A 25,125-nucleotide genomic window follows, 5' to 3' on the forward strand; every position below is an offset into this window, starting at 1 on the left:
ATCTGTCTTCACTAGGGAAGACACAAGCAATCTCCCAGATGTATGGATGGGCCAAGGACATAGGGTAACAGAGGAAATGAAACAGATTGACATTAGGAAGGAAATGGTGATGAGTAGACTGATGGGACTGAAGGCTGACAAATCCCCAGGTCCAGATGGTCTGCATCCTAGGGTACTAAAGGAGGTGGCTCTGGAAATTGCGGATGCATTGGTAAACATTTTCCAATGTTCCTTAGATTCAGGATCAGTTCCTGAGGATTGGAGAATGGTTAATGTTATCCCACTTTTTAAAAAAGGAGGGAGGGAGAAAACAGAGAACTATCGTCCTGTCAGCCTAACATCAGTAGTGGGGAAGATGCTAGAGTCCATTATTAAAGATGAAATAGTGGCATATCTAGATAGCAGTGATAGGATTGGGCTGAGCCAGCATCGATTTACCAAGGGCAAAAAGTTCAAAGTAAATTTATTATCAAAGAACGTATCTGTCACCATATCCATCCCTGAGAGTCAGTCTCAACAAATCTATAGAATAATAACTGTAACAGAATCAATGGAAGTTCACCCAACTTAGGCATTTAGCTAGAGTGCAGACAACAACAAACCATGCAAATATAAACAGGAAGAAATAATAAGAATAAACAAATAAGCAATAAGTATCGAGAACAAAGATGGAGAGTCCTTGAAAGTGAGTTCCTTGGTTGTGAGAACATTTCAGTGACGAGGCAAGCAAAGTTGAGTGAAGTTATCCCTTTGGTTGAAGAGCCTGATAGCTGTATGATCAAAGCATACAGTGGAATGTGTAATTTTCATCCAATCAAATCAGCCTGCAAGTGTCACCACACTTCTGGTGCAAGCATAGCATGGCCCCAACTTACCAACCCCTAACTGGTATGTCTTTGGGCTGTGGTTGGAAACCGAAGCACCAGGGGTGGGGGGGATCCCACACGGTCATGGGGAGAACATACAAACTCCTTACAGACCGCAGTTGCAATTAAACCCTGATCATACTGCGGGTGCTATTAAAGTGTTACGCCCACCATGGCCAGAGATCACTCTTCGATGACTAACCATTTCACCTTGGTATCTGTTCTTCCATTCCTGTATCTCTCCACAGCCTTGAGAAGGAAGTCGATGTCGGTGGGCAGCCTGGACCCAGAGGGCACGAAGATCAAGATTGGAGACCAGGTCCTGGTGGCCGGGCAGAAGCCAGGAATTATTCGGTATTATGGCAAAACGGACTTTGCACCAGGTGTGTGAAGCCGGGGTGTGGTGTTTGTGAGTTCCTGTGTTCTAGTTATTCACTACTGGGATGGTTTTTTGGAGCCCTTGTTCTATGGAAATCAAACCACTTTGAAAGGCGGAGGGGTTCCTAGGGGTTTGTCGCCATGCTTTTCATGGTGTAGAGATTTGCAGAAAGGATATGAGTGGGCAATAAAATCTACAGTGGAATTTTCTTTGTTGAGAATCTGGGCCTTGCTGAGGCTGTGGCCTCTAGGACCAGAGGACACAGCCTCTAAACAGATGGATGCCCATTTAGAATGGAGATGAGGAGGAATTTGAGGCACAGCCTCAAAATCGAAGATGTCCACTTAGAACAGAGGTGAGGAGAAATTTCTTTAGTCAGAAGCAGTGAATTTCATTGCCACAGGCGGCTGTGGAGGCCAAGTTATTGGGTGTATTTAAGGCAGAGGTTGATAAGTTCTTGATTAGTTACGAGGTGAAGGCAGGAGAATGGGGTTGAGAGGAAAATGGATCGGCCATGATGAAATGGTGGAGCAGACTTGATGAGCCAAATGTCCTAATTCTGCTCCTATATCTTGTGGTTTTATGGATTTTTAAAAAATCAAAATACACAAATGTCACCAATTTTAGGTGTCACGCCGAGTCCCAGCAAACCCCTGTGCTTTCTTCGTAATTGCACTTGTGTGCTGGGCCCAGGACAGATCCTCTGAAATGATAAACACTGAGGAATTTAAAGTTGCTGACCCTCCCCACTTCTTCTCCTTAGAAGTCAAGAAAGAGGCATAAACCTGCTGCTCACGGCCATTTATTGAGTATTACAAGAGCAAAGAAGCAGAGGAAAAGAGAGAAGGAACGAAGAGGTCATGGTTGTCTTAAAGAAAAACTAGATCAGACTAGAGAGATAACAACATCTTATGATAACAAATAACCCATGGAATAGACAGATTCAAGAAGCTTGAACCTTACTGCAGAATAAATGTACTTTGTATCTCTGATGCAGATTAGAGGACGGCTTTGTCGAGCACCTTCACTCTGTCTACTGCAAAAGGCATGATCTCCCAGTGTCCACCCATTTCAATTTCACTTCCCAATCCCATTCTGACATGTCTCCCCAAGGCCTCATTCAGGTTTCCCTCTGCCCATCTCACCCCTCTGGTTCCCCACCTCCTTCCCTTTCTCCCATGGTTCACTGTTCTCCGATCAGATCCCTTCTTCGTCAATTTGTTTACTTCTTCCTAGCTTCTTACTTCATTACTCCTCACCTGCCAGCTTGTCCTCCTTACCCTGCCCCCCATCTATTTATTCTGGCTTCTTCCCTCTTTCGTTTCCAGTCCTGATGAAGGGTTTCAGCCTCAAACATTGACTATTCATTCCCCTCCGTAGGCGATGCCTGACCTACTGAGTTCCTCCAGCACTTTGTGCCCAAGTTTATCCAACCTCTCCTTACAGGTATTCCCTATTCCAGGCAATATCCTTGTGATTCTCTGCTGTGCATCTGCTTTCTTCCTGTAGTGTGGCAACTGGAATAGCACAAGGCAACCTCTTCGTCTGTAGCATCTAAACCTTTGTTACAACCTTAATATGGTAAAATGTCCCAAGGTGCTTTGCAGTAGTGACATCAAAGGTCATGACATCGAGACCCATAGCTAACCAAGAACTGTTGACCAACTTATTGGTAAAGTGGGTAAGCTTTAAGGAGCATCTTACAAAGGGAGAGAGTGGGGGTGGGGGGTTTATAAAGTGAATTCCAGCGTTTAAGGGCTTGATGTTTGGCTGCATTGAAGAATCAGAATCAGGTTTAATATCCTCAGCATATGTTGTGAAATTTGTTGACCGTGCAGCAGCAGTTCAATGTAATACATAATAATATAGAAAAAAGGGCTGAATTTACATTAGGTATATATCTGAAAACCTGTGGCAACCAACTAGCAGGAGTATTCAAGGACATTTTCAACCTCTCACTGCTACGGGTGGAGTTCCCACTTGCTTCAAAAGGGCAACAATTATACCAGTGCCTAAGAATAATAATGTAGGCTGCCTTAACGATTATTGCCTGGTGGCACTCACATCGACAGTGATGAAATGCTTTGGGAGGTTGGTCATGACTAGACTGAACTTCTGCCTCAGCAAGGACCTGGACCCATTGCAATTTGCCTATCGCCATGATAGGTCAATGGTAGATGCAATCTCAGTGGCTCCCATCATGGCTTTAGACCACCTGGACAACACAAACACCTGTTCATCGACTATAGCTCAGCATTTAATACCATCATTCCCACAATCCTAATTGAGAAGTTACAGAACCTGGGCCTCTGTACTTACCTCTGCAATTGGATCCTCAACTTCCTAACCCGAAGACCACATTCTGTGTGGATCGGTGATAATATATCCTCCTCGCTGACGATCCACACTGGCACACCTCAGGGGTATGTACTTGGCCCACTGCTCTACTCTATATATACCCAGGACTGTGTGGCTAGGCATAGCTCAAATACCATCTATAAATTTGCGGATGATACAACCATTGTTGGTAGAATCTCAGGTGGTGACGAGAGGGCGTACAGGAGTGAGATATGCCAGCTAGTGGAATGGTGCCGCAGCAACAACCTGGCACTTAACGTCAGTAAGATGAAAGAGCTGAGTGTGGACTTCAGGAAGGGTAAGATGAAGGAACACATACCAATCCTCATAGAGGGATCAGAAGTGGAGAGAGTGAGCAGCTTCAAGTTCCTGGGTGTCAAGATCTCTGAGGATCTAACCTGGTTCCAACATACTGATGTAGTTATAAAGAAGGCAAGACAGTGGCTATACTTTATTAGGAATTTAAAGAGATTTGGCATGTCAACAGATACACTCACAAACTTCTATAGTTGTACCGTGGAGAGCATTCTGACAGGCTGCATCACTGTCTGGTATGGAGGGACTACTGCACAGGACCGAAAGAAGCTGCAGAAAATTGAAAATCTAGTCAGCTCCACCTTGGGTACTAGCCTACAAAGTACCCAGGACCTCTTCAGGGAGCGGTGTCTCAGAAAGGCAGCGTCCATTATTGAGGACCTCCAGCACCCAGGGCATGCCCTTTTCTTACTGTTACCATCAGGTAGGAGGTACAGGAGCCTGAAGGCACACACTCAGTAATTCAGGAACAGCCTCTTCCCCTCTGCCGTTCATTCCCAAATGGACATTGAACCCTTGAACACTACCTCACTTTTTAAAAATATACAGTACATTATTTCTGTTTTTTGCACGTTTTTACTATTCAATATATGTATACTGAAATTGATTTACTTATTTATTATTTTTTTTCTCTTCTATATTAAGTATTGCATTGAGCTGCTGCTACTAGGTTAACAAATTTCATGACACATGTCGGTGATAATAATCCTGATTCTGATTCTGATTCTGGTTAAATACTTAGATTAAATAAGTAGTGCAAAAAAAGAAATGAAAAAAAGTCATGAGGTAGTATTCTTGGATTCAGTGTCCATTCAGAAATCTGATGGCAGAGGGGAAGAGGCTGTTCCTGAATCGCTGAGTGTGTGCCTTCAGGCTCCTGTACCTCCTCCCTAATGGTAGCAATGAGAACAAGACATGACCTGGGTGATGGGGGGTTCTTAATGATGGATGCCACCTTTTGGAGGCACCTTTAAGATGTCCTGAATAATACAGAGGATAATTCCCACACTGGAGCTGACTCTCTGCAGCTTATTTCAATCCTGTGCAGAAACTGCCCCCCACCGACGACCCATGTCAGACTGTGATGCAGCCAGTTAGAATGCTCTCTGGGGTACATCTGCAGAAACTTGCAAGTGTCTTTGGTGACACACCAAATATCCTCAGTATCCTCAAACTCCTAATGAAGTCTAGCTGTTATCATGCCTTCTTTGTAGCTTCATCGAATAAGACAATGAATATTTTATTAAAGAACACGTATGTCACCATATACTACCCCAAGATTCATTTTCTTACAGGCGTTTACAGGAAAATAAGGAAACACAATAGAATTTATGAAAACACTCACTGACAAACAACCAATATTGACCTGGGTGTCAGTATATCTCAGGATCTATCCTGGACCTAACACATTGATGACATGCCCTCTAAACCAGGAAGCAACCTCGTAAATCTTTTCTGTATGATCTCCAACATTCTTCCTATCGTGAGGTGGCCAGATTTGTATACAATACTCCAGATGTGGGCTCACCAGAGTTTTATAAAGTTGCAACATAACCTCTTGACTCTTGAACTCAGTGCCTTCCTTGACTAATGAAAGCAAGCATTCCATAAGCCGTCTTAACCACCTCATCGACCTGCGTAGCCACTTTCAAGGGGCTATGAACTTGGACCCCCAGATCTCTCTGTTCAGCAACACTGTTAAGGGATCTTGCCCTTAACAACGTACAGCCTCCTTGCTTTTGCCCTACCGAGGTTCAACACCTCACATTTCAATAGGTAACTTTAATGTCAGATAAGTGTATACAATATACATCCTGATATTCTTTGTTTTCTCAAGCATCCACGAAAAACAGAGAGCCCCAAAGAATGAATGACAGTTAAAACATTAGAACCCCAAAGCCCCCAGCTCCTCCCTCCCATGCACAAGCAGCAGCACAGTGACGATCCCCCCACCCCCACCAGCATCAGCACCCCCCACGGAGCACTCAAGCATGCAGCAAAGCAACAATAAAGACACAGACATGCAGTACCCAAAAAAAATACACGTTCACCTGATAATTTGACACTCCTTAGTAAGGGAAAAAGAGCTGTTCCCATTTCACAGTGAGAGGGGAGAAGTAAAAAAACAACTCACTGATTTACAATGTTAAACATTCATAGAAATATAGAAAATAGGTGCAGGAGTAGGCCATTCGGCCCTTCGAGCCTGCACCGCCATTCAGTATGATCATGGCTGATCATCCAACTCAGAACCCTGTACCTGCTTTCTCTCCATACCCCCGATCCCTTTAGCCACAAGGGCCATATCTAACTTCCTCTTAAATATAGCCAATGAACCGGCCTCAACTGTTTACTGTGGCAGAGAATTCCACAGATTCACCAGTCTCTGCGTGAAGAAGTTTTTCCTCATCTCGGTCCTAAAAGGCTTCCCCTTTACCCTTAAACTGTGACCCCTCGTTCTGGACTTCCCCAACTCATTGCGTCGCTTTTTCCAAGCTCTGCGCCCAGAGAGTCGGCACCAAAAAGGCGAAGCTCTTCGGACACACAACCCCCAGCAGCTAACCTGCTGCTCCTGAAGTTCTGTGTTCTCCCGTGACACTTCAGTCAGGGGCACCGGCCTAGAATCAGCACGCGCCCAGAGCCATGAAATTCCGAAAACCTGAAGACGCACTCGTCTTCCAGGCCGTGTCCTTGGGATATCGAAAAGCGGCGGGCCGTGAAGCCCTGAGAGCGGGTCCCATTCCCGCAAAGAACTGAAGTCAGAGTGTAACTCCAGGCCAGGGTCTTCAAAAGAACCTTGAAAAGGAAAAAAATGAGGTATCAAAGGTAGAAATAAAGCTGTTTTCCAAAGATGCAAGCAAAGAAGTCGCCATTTAGCGCCATCTTAACACTGCCCCACCTCCTTCATCTGGGTTAAACTCCATCTGCCATTTCTCTGTCCGTATCTGCAACTGTTGTGTTCTGTGTTGTTCCGCCGAGCATTGTGGACGTGCTACATTGGCGCTGGAATGTGTGGCAATACCTGCGGGCTGCTCCCAGCACGTCCTTGGGCGTGTTGCTTGTTAACGCAAAGAATGTATTTTATTGTATGGTCTGATGTACACATGACAAATTACCTTGAATCTTGACCTCTGCTGGTATGGAGTATCTCCCACTGACCGTTGTTTCTGTTCACTTGTTGTCCCCTCAGGATACTGGTATGGGATAGAGCTGGACAAGGCGACCGGGAAGCACGACGGCTCAGTGTTTGGAGTTCGATACTACACTTGTTCCCCGAAGTATGGGGTGTTTGCCCCTCCATCCAGAGTGCAGAGGTAACCTTCAACACTAGTGTTGTCAGCCATGACTCCGCGGGCAGTATCGTCACTGTTCAAAGTAAATTTATGATCAAAGTACATATATGTCAGAGGGGCGGGGTGGAGATACATCTCTACCCAATAAGGTGTAAGACGCTCCTTCCCTCCGCTAGCCTGCAGGTCGCCCTTGCACAAGGTGTAGCACCCCAGCTGGGGTCATGTGAAGCCACGGGAGTAGTTGGTGGATGGTGGTTGCAGCTATATAGGACCCTGGTCAGACCCCACTTGGAGTATTGTGCTCAGTTCTGGTCACCTCACTACAGGAAGGATGTGGAGGCCATAGAAAGGGTGCAGAGGAGATTTACAAGGATGTTGCCTGGATTGGGGTGCATGCCTTATGAGAATAGGTTGAGTGAACTTGGCCTTTTCTCTTTGGAGCGACAGAGGATGAGAGGTGACCTGATAGACGTGTATAAAATGATGATAGGCATTGATCGTGTGGATAGTCGGAGGCTTTTTCCCAGGGCTGAAATGGCTGGCACGAGAGGACCCAGGTTTAAGGTGCTTGGAAGTAGGTACAGAGGAGATGTCAGGGGTAAGTATTTTTTACACAGAGATTGGTGAGTCGTGGAATGGGCTGCTGATGGCGGTGGTGGAGGTGGAAACGATTGGGTCTTTTAAGAGACTCCTGGATGGATACATGGAGCTTAGAAAAATAGAGGGCTATGGGTAAGCCTAGGTAGTTCTAAGGTAAGGAAATGTTTAGCACAGCTTTGTGGGCCGAAGGGCCTGTATTGTGCTGTAGGTTTTCTATGTTTCTATGTCTTATGAGCAGCTGGTGCATATTACCAACTCCTGGTTATGTGACCACTGACGCCAGGCAGACAATCTCTGAAGAGTATTGATTATGGCTGGTGTTGCCTGTCTTGGCAATGGCAAACCACTTCTATAGAAAAGTTTGCCAAGAACAATCTTGATCATGGAAAGACCACGATCACTCATGTCTTCTGCACACCACTGTCGTAGCATGTGGATTTTTGAGTTACTCTTGCCTTCCTGTCAGCTTGAACCAGTCTGGTCATTCTCCTCTGACCTCTTTCATTAACAAGGCGTTTTTACCACAGAACTACTGCCCACTGGATAATTTTTTGTTTTTTGCACAATTTTCTGAAAGTGCTAGAGATTGTTGTGTGTGAAAATCCCAGGAGATACTCAGACCACCCCATCTGGCACAACAATCACCATTTAGGTCACATTTCTTGCCCATTCTGACGTTTGGTCCAAACAGCAACTGAACCTCTTGACCATGCCTGCATGCTCTTATGCAATGAGTTGCTGTCACATGACTGGCTGATTAGATATTTACATTATTGCGGAGATGTACAGATGTACCAATAAAGTGTATAGTGAAACATAGAACAGTACATCGCGGGAACAGGCCCTTCGGCCCACAATGTCTGTTCTGAACACAATGCTGAATCAAACTTAACCTCTTTTGCCTGCACATAGCCAAACTGCTCCATCCCCTGCATATTCTAACAGCCTCTTAAATGAGCTGTAATAAAAGATCATCAAACTGAACTGTTAAACCTGTCTCCCTCTCCGTAGCTCCTGCCTGACCTGTTGGGTGCTTGTCGCATCTTTAGAGCTTTCTCCGCCATGTTCCCATCGTGCAGAGTGCCAGCGTCTGTTGTGGGGCAGAAATCTGTGCTGAACGTACAAAGATAAATCGGCACTCAGTGTGTGGCATTTATATTTATTTATTTATTTATTGGGATACTGCATGGAATAGGCCATTCCAGCCCTTCAAGCCACACCGCCCAGCAATCCCCCAATTTTAACCCTAGCTTAATCACAGGACAATTTACAATGATCAGCTAATCTGCCAACCGGTGCATCTTTGGACTGTGAGAGGAAACCGGGGCCCCTGGGGAATCCCATGAGATCACGGGAAGAGCGAACAAGCTCCTTAACAGGCAGCGGTGGGAACTGAACCTGGGTCGCCAGCACTGTAAAGCGTTGAGCCAACCACCACACCAGTGCACTGCTTACGACAGAAACAGGCTGACTTACTAGAGTAAACACCGGATATCCCAACACAAGGCTGAAAGGGTACAGAGAAAGTTTACCAAGGTGTTGCCGGGACTGAAGGACCTGAGTTGTAAGAAAAGATTGAATACGTTAGGACTTTATTCCCCAGATTGTAGAAGATTGAGGGGAGATTTGATATAAGTATGGGTTAAGGGTGAAAGGTAAAATATTTGAGGTGAAGCTTCTTCACTCAGAAGGTTATGAGAACGTAGAATGAGCTGCCAGTGCACACAAGCTCAGCAGATAGTGAGGTCAGCTGAGAAGATCATCGGGGTCTCTCCTCCCGCCATCACAGACATTTACACTACAAGCTGCATCCGCAAAGGAAACAGCATTATGAAGGACCCCATGCACCCCTCTTACAATCTCTTCTCGCTCCTGCCGTCTGGGAAAAGGCTCCGAAGCATTTAGGCTCTCACAACCAGACTATGTAACAGTTTCTTCCCCCAAGCTATCACACTCCTCAATACCCGAAGCCTGGACTGACACCTTGCCCTGTTGTCCTGTTTATTATTTATTGTAAGGCCTGCACTGTTTTTGTGCACTTTATGCAGTCCTGTATAGGTCTGTAGTCTAGTGTAGCTTTCTCTGTGTTGTTGATTTTTTTATGCAGTTCAGTCTAGTTTTTGTACTGTATCATGTAACACCATGGTCCTGAAAAACGTTGTCTCATTTTTACTATATACTGTACCAGCAGTTATGGTCGAAATGACAATAAAAGTGACTTGACTTGACTTGACTTGACCAGTATTTAAGAGAAGTTGGGCTAGGTACATGGATGGTAGGGGTAAGGAGGACTATGGTCCTGGTGCAGTACCATGGGAGTAGTCAGCTTAAATGGTTCAGTACAGACTAGAAGGGCCAAAGAGCTTGTTTGTGTGCTCTACTTTTCTATGGCTCTATCTGATTGTTTGGAAATCCCAGTGGTTCAGCCAGCACCTGGTTCACGCATTAGTCCAGAATGTGAGCCAGAAGTCCCAGTGCAGTCAGGGTGTATGTGCAGAACTGGAGACAGGTGTGTGGCTGGGGTTAGGGTTAGGGTCAGAAATGTCAGTAGTCCCAGGGCCTGCTCACTATAAACTTGCTGTAGTCACAGAAAGTCCTACAAAAGATAGGATTCAGTCCAGTACATCACAGGTAAAGCCCTTCCCAACCAATGAGCACATTTGCAGGAAACGCTGTCATATTAAAGCAGCATCCATCATCAGGGCCATGCTGTCTTCTCACTGCTGTCATCAGGTAGAAGGTACAAGAACCTCAGGACTCACACCACCAGGTTCAAGAACTACCCCTCAACCATCAGGCTCTTGAACAAAATGGGATAACTTCACTCTTTTACCCCATCATTGGAATGTTCCCACAACTATTGATCTCACTTCAAGGACTCTTTATCTCAATATCTCATGTTCTTGTTATTTATTTATATTTGCATTTGCACAGTTTGTTGTCTTCTGCACTCTGGTTGATCTTCCATTGATTCTGTTGTAGATTATGCCCGCAAGAAAATGAAACTCGGGGTTGTAGACGGTGACATAGATAGATAGATAGATAGATAGATAGATAGATACTTTATTCATCCCCATGGGGAAATTCAACATTTTTTTCCAATGTCCCATACACTTGTTGTAGCAAAAACTCATTACATACAATACTTAACTCAGTAATAATATGATATGCATCTAAATCACTAACTCAAAAAGCATTAATAATAGCTTAAAAAAAAAAAAAAGTTCTTAAGTCCTGGCAGTTGAATTGTAAAGCCTAATGGCATTGGGGAGTATTGACCTCTTCATCCTGTCTGAGGAGCATTGCATCGACAGTAACCTGTCGCTGAAACTGCTTCTCTGTCTCTGGATGGTGCTATGTAGAGGATGTTCAGGGTTTTCCATAATTGACCGTAGCCTACTCAGCGCCCTTCACTCAGCTACCGATGTTAAACTCTCCAGTACTTTGCCCACGACAGAGCCCGCCTTCCTTACCAGCTTATTAAGACGTGAGGCGTCCTTCTTCTTAAGGCTTCCTCCCCAACACGCCACCACAAAGAAGAGGGCGCTCTCAACAACTGACCTATAGAACATCTTCAGCATCTCACTGCAGACATTGAATGACGCCAACCTTCTAAGGAAGTACAGTCGACTCTGTGCCTTCCTGCACAAGGCATCTGTGTTGGCAGTCCAGTCTAGCTTCTCGTCTAACTGTACTCCCAGATACTTGTAGGTCTTAACCTGCTCCACACATTCTCCATTAATGATCACTGGCTCCATATGAGGCCTAGATCTCCTAAAGTCCACCACCATCTCCTTGGTCTTGGTGACATTGAGACGCAGGTAGTTTGAGTTGCACCATATCACAAAGTCCTGTATCAGTTTCCTATACTCCTCCTCCTGTCCATTCCTAACGCACCCCACTATGGCCGTGTCATCAGCGAACTTCTGCACATGACAGGACTCTGAGTTATATTGGAAGTCTGATGTGTACAGGGTGAACAGGACCGGAGAGAGTACGGTTCCCTGTGGCGCTCCTGTGCTGCTGACCACCGTGTCAGACCTACAGTCTCCCAACCGCACATACTGAGGTCTATCTGTCAAGTAGTCCACTATCCAATCCACCATGTGAGAGTCTACTCCCATCTCCGTTAGTTTGTGCTTTAAGATCTTGGGCTGGATGGTGTTAAAGGCACTAGAGAAGTCAAGGAATGTAATCCTCACAGCACAACTGACCCCATCTAGGTGAGAGAGTGATTTGTGCAGCAAATACGTGATAGCATCCTCCACTCCCACCTTCTCCTTATACGCAAACTGAAGCGGATCCCGGGCGTGCCTGGTTTGTGACCTCAGATTCTGTATTATCAGCCGCTCCATGGTCTTCATCACGTGCGACGTCAAGGCAACAGGTCTGAAGTCATTCAACTCCTTTGGTTGTGGTTTCTTCGGTACCGGGACAATACAGGATGTTTTCCACTGTCTGGGTACTCTTCTCTGATCTAGACTCATGTTGAAGATGCGCTGTAGTGGTTCTCCCAGTTCAGTCGCACAGGCCCTCAGTAATCGTGGGGAAACTCCATCCGGTCCAGCCGCCTTGCTGGTACAGATCTTCCTCAGTTGACCTTCCACCTGTACAGCCGTAAACCTGGGCGTGGGCCAGGTCTCCTGTGAGTGGCTATTTTCCTGTGAGGGAAGTAAGCCTGGTGTGGAGTTCTGCGGTGAGGGTGAGATTGTGCTGTCGAACCTATTGAAGAAGTTGTTCAGCTGGTTCACTTTCTCCACATCTCCACTTATGTTTGCCCCCCGCTTTGCACCACATCCGGTGATGATCTTCATCCCATCCCACACCTCCTTCATGCTTTTTTTCTGCAGCTTTTGTTCTAACTTTCTCCTATACTGCTCCTTTGCCCCCCTTATCTGTACTCTGAGTTCCTTCTGAACTCTTTTAAGCTCCAACCGATCACCATCTTTAAAGGCCCTCTTCTTCTGGTTTAGGAGGCCTTTGATGTGACTAGTGATCCAGGGCTTATTATTGGGATAGCAGCGAACAGTTCTAACAGGAACAACGGCATCCACACAAAAATTAATATAGTCCGTTGTGCATACAGTGACCTCCTCAACGCCCCCACAGAGCCCCCCTTGCAGTACATCCCAGTTAGTAGTACCGAAGCAGTCTCTCAGGGCCTGTTCAGCTTCAGGAGTCCACTTCCTAAAAGAGCGTGTGGTAGTGGGATGCCTCATCACAATTGATTTATATCTGGGCTGTAACAAAACCAGGTTGTGATCAGCTTTCCCCAGTGCAGGCAGCGGGGATGCACTATATGCATCCTGTACGTTTGCATACAGCAGGTCAATAGTCCTGTTACCCCTGGTGTAACAATCCACGTACTGGGAGAAAGCAGGTAGTGTCTTGTCCAAAGTCACATGGTTGAAGTCCCCTGTAATTAACACCAGTGCCTCAGGGTGTTGTGTCTGAAGCTTAGCAACGGCGGAGCTGATGACGTCACACGCTACCGTTGCGTCGGCACGCGGCGGGACGTACACAATCACCGCAATGACGCTGGCGAATTCTCGAGGCAAGTAATATGGCCTCATACTCACGGCTATCAGCTCAATATCCTTTTCACAAACGGAGATCTTTGTACTCACATGCCCGGGGTTACACCATCTTACGTTAATGTAGACAGTGAGTCCCCCTCCTTTCTTCTTCCCACACTTTTTGGCATCTCTGTCAAATCTTACCGTAGTAAAACCAGGTAATTCTACATTTACATCCGGGATGTAAGCCGTCAGCCATATATGCACTCTGATAATAAATTTACATTGAACTTTGGACTTCAGTGCAACAATTAAAATTCAGTAAATTGGTTAATTATTGGCATATGTACCGAGGTACAGTGAAAATCTTTGTTTTGCATATCCATACAAATCATTTCATCACAACAATGCGTTGAGGTTGTACAAAGAAAAATAATAGCAGTTTGCAGAATAGAGTTTTAATTACAGAGAAAGTGCAGTGCAGGCAGATAACAAAGTGCAAGGTCACAACCAGGTAGATTGTATGATCAAGAGTCCATCTTATTGTACTAGGGCTTCATTCCAGTCTTACAACAGCTTGTTGGGAGCTGTCTTTGTACCTAGTGGTGCATGCTTTCAAAGGCTTAAATATTCTGCGTGGTGGGAGAGGGTAGAAGAGAGAATGGCTGGGTTGGGTGGGGTCTTTCATTATGCTGGTTGCTTTACGGAAGCAGTGAGGTGAAGACATTGGAGTAGGTTATAAGGAGTTACACAAAAATAATTCCTGGATTGAAAGACTTGTCATATGAGGAGCATTTGATGGCTCCGGGCCTCATCTCACTCAAATTCAGAGGAATGAGGGGGGGGGGGGGATCTCATTGAAATGTATTGAACGTTGAAGAGCCTAGATAGAGTGGATGTGGAAAGGATGTTACTGTTGGTGGGGTAGAGGACACAGCCTCAGAATAGAGGGGCGTCCGTTTAGAATAAAGATGAGGAAGAATTTCTTTAGCCAGAGGCTAGTGAATTTGTGGAATTAATTGCCTCCGGCGGCAGTGGAGGCCAGGACATTCATTCACTCTGTGCCGTATCGTGTGACATCATCATTATGTGCCAAGTCATATAACGTGGGCGATCATGGTCTTTCCATGAACATGATAGTTTTTGGCAAATTTTTCCACAGAAGTGGTTTGTCATTGCCTTCTTCTGGGCAGTGTCTTTGCAAGACGGGTGACCTCAGCCATTATCAGTACTCTTCAGAGATTGTCTGCCTGGCGTCTGTGGTCACATAACCAGGACTTGTGATCTGCACCGGCTGCTCGTACGACCATCCACCACCTGCTCCCATGGCTTCACGTGACCCTGACTGAGGTGGGGCGGGTAGGGGGGGGCTAAGGAGGTGCTACACCTTGTCCAAGGGTGACCTGCAGGCTAGTGGAGGGAAGAAGCACTTTACTTTGGTAGAGACGTATATATTTAGAAGGAAGATGATGAAGAGTTTCTTTAGCCAGAGGCTGGTGAATTGTAGTGAGTTTGAATTTTATCTCGCCACCCAGGAGGCCAGGTCACTGGGGTGCATTTAAGGCAGAGGCTGACAGGTACTTGATATGTCGTGGTGTGAAAGGTTATGGGGAAAATGCAGGAGCAGGAGAGGGGCGAAATGTATCGGCCGTGATCAAATCGTGAAGCATACTGAAAGGGCTGAATGGCCTAATTCTGCTCCTGTGTCTTGGATTGTACTGGCAGTGAGAAGTATAGACAGATTCTGTAGAGGGGAGGCTGTTTTTAGTGACGCTCTGGGCTGTGTCCACAACTTTCTGCAGTTTCTTGCAGTCACGTGCAGAGCAGTTGCCGTACTAAGTCACTATGCATCCAGATAGGATGTCTTCTATGTTTTATCACTAAGAACGGTGTTTCAAAGGGGACTTAACACCATAAGATATAGGAGCAGAATTAGGCCATTTGGTCCATCGAATCTGCTCCTCCATTTCATCATGGCTGATCCATTTCCCTCTCAGCCCCAATCTCCTGCCTTCTCCCCGTATCCCTTCATGCCCTGACTAATCAAGAATCTATCAACCTCTGCCTTAAATGCACCCATTGACTTGGCCTCCACAGCCGCCTGTGGTAATAAATTCCACAGATTCACCACCTCTGGCTAAAGAAATTCCTCCTCGTCTCTGTTCCGAAAGGACGCCCCTCATTTTTGAGGCCGTGTCCTCTGGTGCTAGACTCACCCACCATAGGAATCATCCTCTCCACGTCCACTCTATCGAGGCCTTTCGTCATTCGATAGATTTCAGTGAGGTCACCCCTCATTCTGATTTCCTGTGAGCAGATACTCAGAACCATCAAACACTCTGCATATGACAAGCCTTTCAATCCTGGAATCATTTTCGTGAACCTCCTTTGACACCTCTCCGATGTCAGCACATCCTTTGTTGAATTTCGTTAGGCTCCCGGGAAAGTAGAGACGCTGGTTACTTTTGTGTTTGGAGTCATAACCGAAGTAGCATTCATTAATCCAAAAAATCTGCTCTTCCTACACTTCCAGATTATTACATGGAGCATTAGGAGTTTTCATCACCGTGGTCACATGTAAGGCGCTGCTGGGAGAGATTTCTAACTAATAATTTCTTTTGCAACACACACAAAATGCTGGAGGAACTCAGCAAGTCAGACAGTGTCTATGGTCAGAGTAACACACACAAAATGCTGGAGGAACTCAGCAGGTCAGACAGTGTCTATGATCAGAGTAACACACACAAAATGCTGGAGGAACTCAGCAAGTCAGACAGTGTCTATGGTCAGAGTAACACACACAAAATGCTGGAGGAACTCAGCAGGTCAGACAGTGTCTACGGACAGAGTAACACACACAAAATGCTGGAGGAACTCAGCAGGTCAGACAGTGTCTACGGACAGAGTAACACACACAAAATGCTGGAGGAACTCAGCAGGTCAGACAGTGTCGTAACACACACAAAATGCTGGAGGAACTCAGCAGGTCAGACAGTGTCTATGGTCAGAGTAACACACACAAAATGCTGGAGGAACTCAGCAGGTCAGACAGTGTCTACGGACAGAGTAACAAACACACACAAAATGCTGGAGGAACTCAGCAGGTCAGACAGTGTCGTAACACACACAAAATGCTGGAGGAACTCAGCAGGTCAGACAGTGTCTATGGTCAGAGTGACACACACAAAATGCTGGAGGAACTCAGCAGGTCAGACAGTGTCTATGGTCAGAGTAACACACACAAAATGCTGGAGGAACTCAGCAGGTCAGACGGTGTCTATGGTCAGAGTAACACTCACAAAATGCTGGAGGAACTCAGCAGGTCAGACAGTGTCTATGGTCAGAGTAACACACACAAAATGCTGGAGGAACTCAGCAGGTCAGACGGTGTCTATGGTCAGAGTAACACACACAAAATGCTGGAGGAACTCAGCAGGTCAGGTGGTGTCTATGGTCAGAGTAACACACAAAATGCTGGAGGAACTCAGCAGGTCAGACAGTGTCTATGGACAGAGTAACACACACAAAATGCTGGAGGAACTCAGCAGGTCAGGTGGTGTCTATGGTCAGAGTAACACACACAAAATGCTGGAGGAACTCAGCAGGTCAGGTGGTGTCTATGGTCAGAGTAACACACACAAAGTGCTGGAGGAACTCAGCAGGTCAGGTGGTGTCTATGGTCAGAGTAACACACAAAATGCTGGAGGAACTCAGCAGATCGGGTGGTGTCTATGGTCAGAGTAACACACAAAATGCTGGAGGAACTCAGCAGGTCAGACAGTGTCTATGGTCAGAGTAACACACACAAAGTGCTGGAGGAACTCAGCAGGTCAGGTGGTGTCTATGGTCAGAGTAACACACAAAATGCTGGAGGAACTCAGCTGGTCAGACAGTGTCTATGGTCAGAGTAACACACACAAAGTGCTGGAGGAACTCAGCAGGTCAGGTGGTGTCTATGGTCAGAGTAACACACAAAATGCTGGAGGAACTCAGCAGGTCGGGTGGTGTCTATGGTCAGAGTAACACACAAAATGCTGGAGGAACTCAGCAGGTCAGACAGTGTCTATGGTCAGAGTAACACACACAAAGTGCTGGAGGAACTCAGCAGGTCAGGTGGTGTCTATGGTCAGAGTAACACACAAAATGCTGGAGGAACTCAGCAGGTCGGGTGGTGTCTATGGTCAGAGTAACACACAAAATGCTGGAGGAACTCAGCAGGTCAGACAGTGTCTATGGTCAGAGTAACACACACAAAGTGCTGGAGGAACTCAGCAGGTCAGGTGGTGTCTATGGTCAGAGTAACACACAAAATGCTGGAGGAACTCAGCAGGTCAGGTGGTGTCTATGGTCAGAGTAACACACAAAATGCTGGAGGAACTCAGCAGGTCAGGTGGTGTCTATGGTCAGAGTAACACACAAAATGCTGGAGGAACTCAGCAGGTCAGACAGTGTCTATGGACAGAGTAACACACACAAAATGCTGGAGGAACTCAGCAGGTCAGGTGGTGTCTATGGTCAGAGTAACACACACAAAATGCTGGAGGAACTCAGCAGGTCAGGTGGTGTCTATGGTCAGAGTAACACACACAAAGTGCTGGAGGAACTCAGCAGGTCAGGTGGTGTCTATGGTCAGAGTAACACACAAAATGCTGGAGGAACTCAGCAGATCGGGTGGTGTCTATGGTCAGAGTAACACACAAAATGCTGGAGGAACTCAGCAGGTCAGACAGTGTCTATGGTCAGAGTAACACACACAAAGTGCTGGAGGAACTCAGCAGGTCAGGTGGTGTCTATGGTCAGAGTAACACACAAAATGCTGGAGGAACTCAGCTGGTCAGACAGTGTCTATGGTCAGAGTAACACACACAAAGTGCTGGAGGAACTCAGCAGGTCAGGTGGTGTCTATGGTCAGAGTAACACACAAAATGCTGGAGGAACTCAGCAGGTCGGGTGGTGTCTATGGTCAGAGTAACACACAAAATGCTGGAGGAACTCAGCAGGTCAGACAGTGTCTATGGTCAGAGTAACACACACAAAGTGCTGGAGGAACTCAGCAGGTCAGGTGGTGTCTATGGTCAGAGTAACACACAAAATGCTGGAGGAACTCAGCAGGTCGGGTGGTGTCTATGGTCAGAGTAACACACAAAATGCTGGAGGAACTCAGCAGGTCAGACAGTGTCTATGGTCAGAGTAACACACACAAAGTGCTGGAGGAACTCAGCAGGTCAGGTGGTGTCTATGGTCAGAGTAACACACAAAATGCTGGAGGAACTCAGCAGGTCGGGTGGTGTCTATGGTCAGAGTAACACACAAAATGCTGGAGGAACTCAGCAGGTCGGGTGGTGTCTATGGTCAGAGTAACACACAAAATGCTGGAGGAACTCAGCAGGTCGGGTGGTGTCTATGGTCAGAGTAACACACAAAATGCTGGAGGAACTCAGCAGGTCAGGTGGTGTCTATGGTCAGAGTAACACACAAAATGCTGGAGGAACTCAGCAGGTCAGGTGGTGTCTATGGTCAGAGTAACACACAAAATGCTGGAGGAACTCAGCAGGTCAGACAGTGTCTATGGATGGAGTAACACACACAAAATGCTGGAGGAACTCGGCAGGTCAGACAGTGTCTATGGACAGAGTAACACACACAAAATGCTGGAGGAACTCAGCAGGTCAGACAGTGTCTATGGACAGAGTAACACACACAAAATGCTGGAGGAACTCAGACAGTGTCTATGGACAGAGTAACACACACAAAATGCCGGAGGAACTCAGCAGGTCAGACAATGTTTATGGACAGAGTAACACACACAAAATGCTGGAGGAACTCAGCAGGTCAGACAGTGTCTATGGACAGAGTAACACACACAAAATGCTGGAGGAACTCAGCAGGTCAGGCAGTGTCTATGGACAGAGTAACACACACAAAATGCTGGAGGAACTCAGCAGGTCAGACAGTGTCTATGGACAGAGTAACACACACAAAATGCTGGAGGAACTCAGCAGGTCAGACAGTGTCTATGGTCAGAGTAACACACACAAAATGCTGGAGGAACTCAGCAGGTCAGACAGTGTCTATGGAAAGAGTAACACACACAAAATGCTGGAGGAACTCAGCAGGTCAGACAGTGTCTATGGACAGAGTAACACTCACAAAATGCTGGAGGAACTCGGCAGGTCAGACAGTGTCTATGGACAGAGTAACACACACAAAATGCTGGAGGAACTCAGCAGGTCAGACAGTGTCTATGGAAAGAGTAACACACACAAAATGCTGGAGGAACTCAGCAGGTCAGACAGTGTCTATGGACAGAGTAACACACACAAAATGCTGGAGGAACTCAGCAGGTCAGACAGTGTCTATGGTCAGAGTAACACACACAAAATGCTGGAGGAACTCGGCAGGTCAGACAGTGTCTATGGACAGAGTAACACACACAAAATGCTGGAGGAACTCAGCAGGTCAGGCCGCATCTGTGGAAATGAATAAACGGTCGACGTTTCAGGCCGAGAACCTACTTCAGGACTGAGGAGGAAGGGGGAAGGTGCCGGAATAAAAAGCTGGTGGGCAGAGGGGAAGGAGGCTTTTTTCTCTCTTTTAACATTTCTTTTTCTTTTCACTTCTTTTTCAGGATTGGGGGCCCTAAAACTCCTTCGGGTGATGGAACCGTCAACAAAAAAATTCACCAAGTAACAAGTACGTTTAGATCATGTGAGAGGGTTGGCTTGAAATAGATTGTTCATTGAAGCAGGGCCATTTGGCCCATCATACCTGGGCTAACTCACTGTAAGAGGAATCAAACCGAACATGGAACATTAGAACGCAGTATGAGCCCTTCGGCCCACGATGGTGTTTCTGCCCATTACACCACTGGCGTTAAGGACAGCAATGAAGGTCCTCCATCTCTGTGGGTGTTCAGGGCTTCCTTCATCATTTGGTAGTTCCTCTCAGTTTTCACTACTGTCAATCATGCAAGTCCCAGGTGGAGACTCAGGGATTCCGTCACACTCAGATGTAGAAGGATTCTTCATTCCTGTTTCCGTTACATTTTCTTTGACCAGTCAGGGTTGTTAGCCCTGAACTGAACCCCCAAACCTGGAAGACTGATGGACCGCGCTTAATCTGGCCTCTACCCTTTGACCCGTTTGGTATGGGTGACCAAAGAACCAAAGCACAAAGCCCTGACTCCAGCCAACACAGCTTCCTGGGTCACTGAGGCACATAAACCTCCAGACCACAACAAGGTTGTGGTCCTCTTGGAGGCCGTGATGGTATGCCAACCTTTTAAACTACTCCACAGTCAATCTAATCCCTTGTGTCCTACAGCCTATAACCCTCCATTTTCTCTCATCCGATTGCCTATCTAAGAGTCTTTTAAATGTCCCTGTAGTGGCAAAATTGATCCAAAATCGAAACAAAACAATCACTGCCAGCCTGTGACCCCAGACAGAGTTGTTACACGTGTGTGACACGCCCATGGCTCCAAAGAGTTGAATTCCCTGGTTTGATCCTTTATTAGCAATTAGCAAACATACGGTTAAGCATTATTGAGCATTATGCCAGCAGTCAGCAAAAGATAGGACCTCCGCGGTCCCAATGTACGAACTGCCGCAAGTAAGGATGAATGCGTAACTTATTCCCTTCGCTTTTACCACACTCCCAACCCATGTGACTAGTTTCTGTAGTATTGTAGGCCTCTGTTAGTCTTGATAGACCATGGATTTGCGCCTTGGAAAGTTCCCAGGGCGCAAGCCTGGGCAAGGTTTTTTTTAATGGAAGACCGGCAGTTGAATTTCTATAGTACATGTAATAAATACACAGTGAAGTTTATGTAGCTCCTACACTGCCTGATGTACCTGCCTCCACCACCTCCAGCACCCCTGGCACCCACCACTCTCGGTTTTAAAAGAAACCCACTGCTGACATCTCCCCTAAGCCTCCCTCCACTCACCTTAAAATCCCATTCTTGGACTCTTACTTTTTTACCAACATTTTTGAATATTAATGAAAGTTGGGAAATGTTCCATAATTCCAAGGCCTGGGTGGGTTATGAAGGTAGGGTCATAGAAAAGCACAGCACAGAAACAGGCCCTTTGGTCCATCTAGTCCATGCCATACTGACTACTCCCATCGACCTGCACCTGGACCATACCCCTATCATCCACATACCTATCCAAATTTATCTTAAACATTGCCACACATGTACCACTTGTGCCAGCAGCTCGTTCGACACACTCTCAAACCCTCCTCATGTTCCCCTGAAACTTTCACCTTTCAACCTTGACCCATGACCTCTGGTTGTAGTCCCACCCAACCTCAGCGAAAAAAGCCTGCTTGCATTTACCTTATCTATACTTCTCCTAGTTTTGTATACCTCTGTCAAATCTCCTCTCAACCTTCTGTGTTCCAAGGAATAAAGCCCCAACCTTTTCAATCTTTCTATATAACTCAGGTCCACCAGACCCGGCAGCATCCTTGTAAATTTCCTCTGTATTCTGTCAACCTTATTTACATCTTTCCTGTAGGTAGGTGACCAAAAAAAGCACACAGCACTCCAAATTAGGCTTCACGAATATCTTATACAACTTCAACGTAAAATCCCATCTCCTGTACTCAATGCTTTGATTTATCCAGGCCAACGTGCCAAAAGCTCTCTTCACAACCTATGAGGCCAATTCCAATGAATTATGGACCTGTGTTCTCTGATCGCGGTACTGTACCACACTCAGGACTGCCCTACCATTCACTGTGTAGGACCTACCTTTGGAGGATTATGGGCAGTGCGTAGGAGGGGAGGGTTAGGTTGATAATGGAACCGGTCAGCTATAAGGCCCCTGTTATGCTGTACAATTTTATGTGCTAAGTACTAAAATGTAGATAGCTTTGTGTTCTGGGGTGTTATATTTTGTAACTTCAAAACATTAATCTAATTCAAAGGAAGGTGTGGGAGTCCAGAACTGTGGGTTTAACTTTGTACTTGCATATGTATCACATGGTAGCATATTTATACATGTAACCTGTAATGAATTATTTAAACTAACAAGAATACTTACTCAACCAAGATTACTCAAGTATTATTGAAATATTAAATACATGACACTGGGGTTCTGACTACAGTCAGAGTAAAATTGCTTTAACTGAGTTGTTTGGGACCCAAGCCTTGCGAGCTGTGAGGAGTTAGCTCACCGTGGACAGCAATCCTGTACTGGAACGGAACTGAACATGTTCCCATGGGGTCTAGGCGTTGTGGAATTGTGTACAATTGTCCAGTGTAGTGTTTGGTGATCTCTGCTTTTGTGGGCATTTTCTGCAGTGACTCAACCCAAGAAGAACTTGGCGACTGTGAGGACCCCCAAAGATATTGCGTCAGAGAGCTCCATATCCAGGTAACAGCATCTGCCATGTAGTGCTTGCTCACTTTCAAGGGCCCCGCAACTCACGTCCTCAGTTTTATTTAATTCCTTTTTTTCTTATTATGTTTTTTGTTTGTGTTTGTCAGATTTCGTTTGGTTCAGTGGTTCAGTGGTTCAATTTCATATCAGAGAATGTATCCAACCTGAAATTCTTACTGTCCACAGACATCCATGAAACAGGAGAAAACCCCAAAGAATGAATGACAGGAAAACTTTAGATCCCTGAAGTTCCCTCTCCCAGGCATGAGCAGTGGCAAAGCACCAACCCCTCTCCTCTCCCTCCCCTCACTGGTCCAGCAGAAGCACCCAGCACCCACCAAGCAAGCAGTAGCAAAGCCCCCAAAGAGAGACCATGATCTGCAGTCCAATAGAATCTATTGGTCACCCAACAATTTGACATGCCAGAGGCGCTCTCTCTGTCCCTAACAAGGGGCAGAGAGGTGTCAGCCCTTTTCTGCACCGAGAGGGGAGACCAGCAAAACAAAACAGCTCACTGATTACGATGTTAAAGTCCGCCGTGTCGCTTTTCTGACTTGAGAATCGGAAGCAAACGCTCCCCTACTATCGAGAGAAAGTGAGTGATCGCCCGAGAGCAGATGCCTGCGACAGCTGATCCGCTGTTCGCGATGCTCTGTTTCTACAGCAACGTCTCAGTTGGTGACTCCAGCATGGAATTGGTTCGTTCATGGGACTGCAGGGCCTTACCCCGAAGGTGCGTGTCTTCCAGGCAGCATCCTGGGGATATCGAAAAACAGCCTGACGTTAAGCTCTGTGAGCAGGAACAACAGTTTGAGTGCAGCTGTAAATCACAGACTCCGACAGAACCCCATCCACCTTAAAAAGGAAAAAAATGACATTAAAGGGAAAAAATTAAGCTGTTTCACAGATGAGCTCGGAGAAGCCGTCTTCTGGCAACATCTTAGCTCCACTAAGTTTGATGTAGTTTTTCACTGATTCAGTTGTATTTGTTTCTTCTACTGTGAATGTCCACAGGAAAATGGATCTCAGGGTTGTATATGGTGACATATACGTACTTTGATAAATTTACTTTGAACTTTGTTGGTGTGTTGAACCTTTCCTTTAGCCTCCTGGGCTTCAACAGTGGGCAGAGGCATTGGAGAACACTGACAGAATGGGAGACCCAACTCTACTGCTCCTTTCCCATCCTCTCCCACCTGTACACAGTTCACATCTCTCCCCCTCGTCCTCTCCCCCCACCCCGACCCTGCCTGCTTGAGTATCAGACCCCTTTAAGGAGTGAACTCAGCCTTCACTGAAATTTTCCATAAGAGGCGCTTGATTAACCATCTTTGCCTGCCCCAAAATGACAATGGCTCAGTGACATTCGCAATGGAGGATTTGGACACTAATGGTTGTGACCCAGCTGTGATTCTCAGTATTATTTATTTACTTAGTTTTTTAATTAATATTTGCACTATCTGTAAGCTGCAGACAGTTGTAAACTCAGCTCCATCATGAGCACTGGCCTCCGTAGTATCCAGAGCATCTTCAAGGAACAGTTCCTCAAAAAGTTGACATCCATCGTTAAGGAGCCCCATCACCCAGGACGTACTTTGTTCTCATCAGGGAGGAGGTACAGGAGCCTGAAGGCACACACTCAGTGCTTCTTCCCCGCTGCCATCCGATTTCTGAATGGACATTGAACCCATGAACACTACCTCACTACCTTTTTATTTTCTATTTTTGCACTACTTAGTTAATTTAACTATTTTATATATTTATATATATCCCCTGTAATTCACATTTTTTCTCTATTATCATGTATTGCACTGTAGCGCTGCTGTGTAACAACAAATTTCACAACGTAAGCCGGTGATATTAAACCTGATTCTGATTCCAGTTCTTTAGCACGTTGGTTGTTTGTCATTCTTTGTTTATGTATAGTTTTTTTTAAATCTTAAATTCTATTGTATTTCTTTTTTCCCTGTAAATGCTTGCAAGAAAATGAACCTTAAGGTAGTGTATGGTAATATATACATGGATAATAAATTTGATGTTGGTTTTGACTTTGTATATTTGAATCCAAAATCCTGAAACCACCCAGCATTAGGGACCGGGAGCCTTCCTAGGCCAGAGGTCCTCGGGTCAAATTTTGAGAGGTTCAGGCACAATGCAGTGTTATTTTCAGGCCCTGTCAGCATGAAACTAACACCGTGGTTCCAGTGGTAAGTGTGACTGATAATGGACCACAGGACACCCAGCTTGTGAACTTAGAATCTTTACTTGTACCACAGAGGGTTCACAAAGAACATTACAGAGCTAAATACAGCACTGAATTCACAAATAACAAATACCATTCTTATACTTGCCAGTGATTGGCTATATATGAGGCGGGTTGAGGAAGGGGTAGAATTTCAATGGAGCCCA

General features: G+C 45.9%; 1 protein-coding gene across 3 annotated transcripts in view; it reads left to right on the forward strand.

Moving 5' to 3' along the window:
- The window catches only part of clip3 (CAP-GLY domain containing linker protein 3), a 98,156-nt gene that overhangs the window by 68,970 nt on the left and 4,061 nt on the right, over window positions 1-25,125 (forward strand). Inside the window, exons 10-14 of one of the 3 annotated variants that reach the window (XM_073063803.1) lie at window positions 1,115-1,249; window positions 7,109-7,232; window positions 19,956-20,020; window positions 22,638-22,710; window positions 22,903-24,713. In XM_073063803.1, coding sequence (XP_072919904.1) covers window positions 1,115-1,249; window positions 7,109-7,232; window positions 19,956-20,020; window positions 22,638-22,710; window positions 22,903-22,912 — 407 coding nt within the window. In that variant the 3' untranslated portion in view covers window positions 22,913-24,713. The other 2 variants (XM_073063801.1, XM_073063802.1) reach the window with 2 other exon arrangements.

The sequence above is a fragment of the Hemitrygon akajei genome, chromosome 12, assembly GCF_048418815.1.
Source record: "Hemitrygon akajei chromosome 12, sHemAka1.3, whole genome shotgun sequence".
Lineage (NCBI taxonomy): Eukaryota > Metazoa > Chordata > Chondrichthyes > Myliobatiformes > Dasyatidae > Hemitrygon > Hemitrygon akajei.